At 39.5% G+C, this 5,231-nt stretch overlaps 1 protein-coding gene across 1 annotated transcript; it reads left to right on the top strand.

Annotated features, from left to right (window-relative positions):
• Positions 1 to 1,094: 1,094 nt before the first annotated feature.
• On the top strand, positions 1,095 to 4,378 carry LOC148198500 (uncharacterized). Its single transcript, XM_088092020.1, has 4 exons — positions 1,095 to 3,052; positions 3,137 to 3,360; positions 3,444 to 3,701; positions 3,784 to 4,378. Exons 1-4 carry the CDS (start codon positions 1,208 to 1,210, stop codon positions 4,376 to 4,378), a joined length of 2,922 nt encoding a protein of 973 aa, XP_087948146.1. The 5' UTR covers positions 1,095 to 1,207.
• Positions 4,379 to 5,231: the final 853 nt, after the last annotated feature.

The raw sequence follows: 5,231 nt of genomic DNA, 5'->3' as shown, positions 1-5,231 counted from the left end.
TTAGCTAATTAAGAAATCACATAACTAAACTAGGCCGTGAGTCCTTTGGGAAGAACGATACTTGGTCTTACCAAGTTTATTACTTGAACGATTCGGTCATACTTGCCGATTGAAAAACAAGTTTGTGACATCATATTTTGGTGTTCATAAATTTGTCCATCAAGTGCAAAAGACTAAGTGTGGTCTATTTTGATGAGTCAATATTTTGTTCACTTCACTTAGTTTATTGTGCTAGAATGAATCAGGAAATTGTGCTTAAATGTCCGGTATTTTTCCGTTTTTGTTAATTGTGCTTAATTTGATCGGAAATTCGTATTTTAACTAATTTGAATTGTTTGAGCTTATTATTTTTAGGTTTAATTGCTTCCTTTGTCCCCAGTTTGGTTGAATTGTGTCAAATTCATCCTCATTTTTAAAAAAGTTTCATTGTCGTCCTCACGTGGTGTAAAAGTGTCAATTGAATCCAAACATTGAAAAAATTTGTGTCAATGTAGTCATCTCCGTTAAATACACACTAACTCCGTTAAGTGGCTGATTATTTGGCACTAGAGAAGTAAAACGTGGCAACTGAGTCACAGTAGTGGTAATGACGTGGCAATGATATATTTGAGAACATGGAAATAGGTTATTGAATTGGGGAAATTAAAATCAGAATTCATTTAGGGTATTTGTATTTGTGAACGAAAACTAATTAGGGCATTTGAGATATTTGAGATAGAGTGTTTCTGAGTTGAGGAAGGGTGAAAAATCGCAATTGGGGCTTTTGAAAGCAGAACGCGTTTGGTGATTTGGAAGCGTTTGGTGATTTCGAAGTGCGAAGTGGGTTCCATTCGAAGGTCCATTCGAAGGTACGTGTACATTGCTTTCGTTGGGTTTATGGTTGCTTTGGTGTGTGTGTTTGCTTCGTGTGTGTGTTTGCTTTTGTTGTGGTCCCCCATAAACTATTATCTCTGTTTGTTGTCCCCCATTATGGGTGTTGTGTGTGGTCCCCCATTGTAGGTTAAAGTCAATCTTTATGCTGTGTTTAGGGTTCAGTACAAATTTGTTTTAATTGTTTATGGTCTGTTTAAAGTGCTTTGTGGAAGTGTTGTACCCTGATGGGTTGACAGTCGTATCCTGATATGTAAATGTAGTGTTATTTTGGTCAATTAAATGTAGTGTTATTTGGGTAAAGTTAGACTGACATGATTTTTTATATTAGTGTAGGATGCCTAACTGTGATGTCGAAGTGGTCTTTCACCATGGGGGCAAATTTGTGAATGATGGGTCATTTAAATATGAGAATGGTCAAACATCTACTTTAAAAATTGACCCAGATAGATGGAGCTACTTTGAAATTATGTCCATTTTGAAGGAGATGGGCTATATTAATGTTAAAGAGTTGTGGTATTCAGTGGGTGGTGGTACTGTGTTAGAAGGAAGGTTAGAACTATTATCTGATGACAAGGGTGCATGTCATCTGGTCAACCTTGCCATTTTGAATGGTCAATCTCACCTGTATGTTGTACACATGGTGTCAGATCCTGAGTACGTTCATATGTTGGGGGAGGGTGACAGTGATAATCGTGTAGAGGTAGAGTGTGAGGAAGAGTGTGAGAAGGCTGTTTTGGGGGAGGGTGTACAGGCTGACAATGATAATTGTGTGGAGGCAGAGGCTGAGGGAGACACTGATGGGGCTGTTTTGGGGGAGGGTGTAGAGGCTGACAATGATAACATTGTGGAGGCAGAGGTTGTGGGAGAGGATGTTGGGGCTGGTTTGGGGGAGGGTGTAGAGGCTGTTAATGATAACTTTGTGGAGGCAGAGGCTGAGGGAGAGGATGTTGGGGCTGTTTTGGGGGAGGGTGTAGAGGCTGACAGTGATAACTTTGTGGATGCAGAGGCTGAGGGAGAGGATGTTGGGGCTGTTTTAGGAGAGGGTGTAGAGGCTGACAGTGATAATTTTGTGGAGGCAGAGGCTGAGAGAGAGGATGGGGGACATGATGACTACGATGTTAGAAGTTGGAATGGAGATGAAGAGGATGTGTTGAGTGAAGATGATTTCTGTAACCGTAGTGAGGAAGTTGAAGTGGGTGGACCAAGTGGGAAGTGTCCTCCATTACAGCATGTACATGACAGAGGTTTATCTGACAATTCTTGGGAATCTGAAAGTTTAGACAGCCTTGTATTAAGTGATTCGTCAAATGATGATAGAGACCGTTATGGAAATTTTGGCATTTTTTCATTGCCCAAAAGTATGGAACACTATAACTGGGAAGTGGGGACATTCTTCAGTGAAAAAAAAGATTTCACAGAAGCACTAAGAAGCTACGGTGTAGAGAATGGTAGGAAATTGAAGGTTTTTAAAAATGATAAAAGAAGAGTTTCTGTTAAATGTTGTGGGGCAAAAGGGAAGTGCCCATGGTACGCATATTGTGCATATAAGGCTGCCCAAAATACATGGCAGTTAAGGAAGATTATAAACAAGCATACCTGCAGTAGAGAATTTAATATGCGTTTAGTGACATCAAAATGGTTAAGTGGGAGGTTAGAGAAGACCATAAAAGAAAATCCAAATATTAATTTGACTAACCTCCAAAACAAAGTTTGTAAGAAATGGAATATTAATGTGTCTCGGTCAACAACCTTTAGGGCAAAGAAAATGGCACACAAGAAAATTGAAGGTGATTTTGAAGAACAATATAAAAGGGTATATGACTATGCCAATGAGCTGCTTAGGTCAAATCCTGGATCAACTGTCAAAGTTAGTGTAGAACCTAATGAGGGGAACCAAGTATTCAAGAGACTTTATGTTTGTTTGAAGGCATGTAAGGTGAGTTTCATATCATGTAGGCCCATTGTAGGTTTGGATGGGTGTTTCTTGAAAGGGAAATATGGCGGTGAATTGTTAACAGCAGTTGGAAGAGATGGTAATGACCAAATGTTACCTTTGGCATATGCTGTTGTGGAGGTGGAGAATAAGGAAACCTGGACTTGGTTTTTGGAATTCTTGATTGATGATCTTGGTGGTGTTGAAAATTGTTCAACGTATACATTTATCTCAGATCAACAAAAAGTAAGTTATATTTCATTGTTTTTTATTATGAGACCTTAGTCTTCCATGTTCATGTTCAGTAAATTTACTTTTATCATTTGATAGGGACTTCTGCCAGCAATACAAGAACTTCTACCTCGTGTTGATCAAAGGTTTTGTGTCCGCCACATATATGCAAATTTTAGGAAAAAATATCCTGGAAAAAATCTGAAACGTCTATTATGGAAGGCAGCATCATCAACCCATCCTCAAGCATGGGAGGCAGTCATGAGAGAAATAAAAGATGTCAATGTAGAGGCCTTTAAGCACTTGATAGCTATTCCACCAAGGTATGTTTTCAAGAGTGTTAGCCATGTCAATTATTTAGAACTGTTTGGTTGTGTTATAAATGTGTGTGTTTTTCTTTATATAGATTTTGGTCAAGGTCAAGGTTTACACCTACAGCTGCTTGTGACACCCTAGTAAACAATATCTCTGAAGCTTTTAATAGTGTGATCTTGGATGCAAGGGCTAAGCCCATCATAACAATGATGGAAGACATTCGTATGTATCTAATGAAGAGATGGGCAAGAAATAGAGAGAAGATAAGGTCATATGAAGGTTCCTTTTGCCCCAAAATTTATAAACGATTTCAAAAGGAATTAAACAACACAAAATATTGGATACCTAGGTATGATTTCATAATATGAAGTTTTATTTGTTTTAATTTCTTTACTTTACTTACTCACTTGAATCCAAATTTCATTTTCCAGCTGGTCAGGATTGAAATTATTTGAAGTGAGACACACTTCCAACATTGGTGACAAGTTTGTTGTTGACATAGATAAAGTGGACTGTAGTTGCAGGAAATGGAGTATAACAGGAATCCCATGCTGTCATGCCCTCACTGCCATGACATTTTTAAACATCAATGGAGAAGACTACATCTCACATTGGTTTACAAAGTCAACCTATGAACAAACATACTTTCCAATGATATATCCAGTCCACGGTGCTCATATGTGGGAAATGACTTCAATGCCTGATGTGTTGCCTCCACCTAAGAGAATTTTGCCTGGTAGACCGAAAAAGAAAAGAAGATTAGAGCCTTGGGAGCTTAAGAAAGATGACACTCAACTAAGACAAGGTGGAACACGTAAGAGATGTGGCATATGTAGAGAGCTTGGACATAAAAGAAATAATTGTCCACAAGCTGCCCAAGCTGCTCCAAGAACTCCAAATGCAACTCAATCCAGTCAAATTACTCAATGCGAGGTTGAACAACCCCAACAAAGTCACCCATCAACAACAGCACCTCAGACAACTTCAACACCAGCTGACCCAACTGCCACAACACCTTCAAACTGATTTAGAAAGTCATTAGCTATTATTAATATGTATTTTGGTACTTTGTTTCGGCTAGCACCTTTTTTTGGATACAAACTTCAATATGTATTGTGTGCTGATGTATTATTTGATGAAGCAAAGTATTGTCTGTTCAATGAATATGATGTCCAGTTTGAAGCACAGTTTCTGATGTTATATTCAATGTGCCGTTTGAAGCACAGTTTCTGATGAATCTTATATTATTTATTAGTTATTTTCATTTGAAGATAAATGACAAGTGCAATATTGTTTCTACTGCATCAAATTTGAATTCAGCTGCATTTAGCTGTCTGCACTCAGCAGATTCATGAATATGCAGGTATGAACATAATTCAGACGCTCTGAGTTAGTTTCTGCATGTCGGATCAAAACTGGCAGATGAGTTAGTTTCTGCGCGACTTAGAAGGAAATTGGACGCTCGTCGCTCAGGACGCTCGTCGCTAGGACGCTAATCGCCCAAGACGCTCGTCACATAGCAAGGGCACGCTCGGTTCATCGCAAGCGGACGCTCGTCGCTCCCTACACGCATAAGAGGACGCTCGTCCAGAGAATATGAAATGGACGCTCGTCAAGACGCTCATCCAGAGAACATCAAGTGGACGCTCGTCGCCCAGGACGCTCGTCGCCAGGACACTCGTCACATAGCTAGCGCACGCTCGGTTCATAACAAGCGGACGCTCGTCGCCCCCTGCGCGCACAAGGGGACGCTCGTCCAAAGAATATGAAGTCAACGCTCATTCCAAGTTCATTATTCGCATTGGAAAAAAATTTACTGTTGAAATGGTGATTAAGCCTCTGTTTTTACTGATTTCTACTGTCCAATTCTCTTAAGTAA

Source organism: Vigna umbellata, chromosome 5 (assembly GCF_029865625.1).
Source record: "Vigna umbellata cultivar VRB3 chromosome 5, Vumbellata_1.0, whole genome shotgun sequence".
NCBI lineage: Eukaryota > Viridiplantae > Streptophyta > Magnoliopsida > Fabales > Fabaceae > Vigna > Vigna umbellata.
The sequence above is the reverse complement of the archived record's forward strand: the minus strand, read 5'-3'. Positions and strand labels throughout refer to the sequence as shown.

Coding starts and splice junctions, on each gene's coding strand:
- LOC148198500 (XM_088092020.1), top strand. CDS start 1,208: ATGCCTAACTGTGATGTCGAAGTGGTCTTTCACCATGGGGGCAAATTT. Junction 3,053..3,136: donor TTATCTCAGATCAACAAAAA/GTAAGTTATATT, acceptor ATCATTTGATAG/GGACTTCTGCCAGCAATACA. Junction 3,702..3,783: donor ACAAAATATTGGATACCTAG/GTATGATTTCAT, acceptor TTCATTTTCCAG/CTGGTCAGGATTGAAATTAT.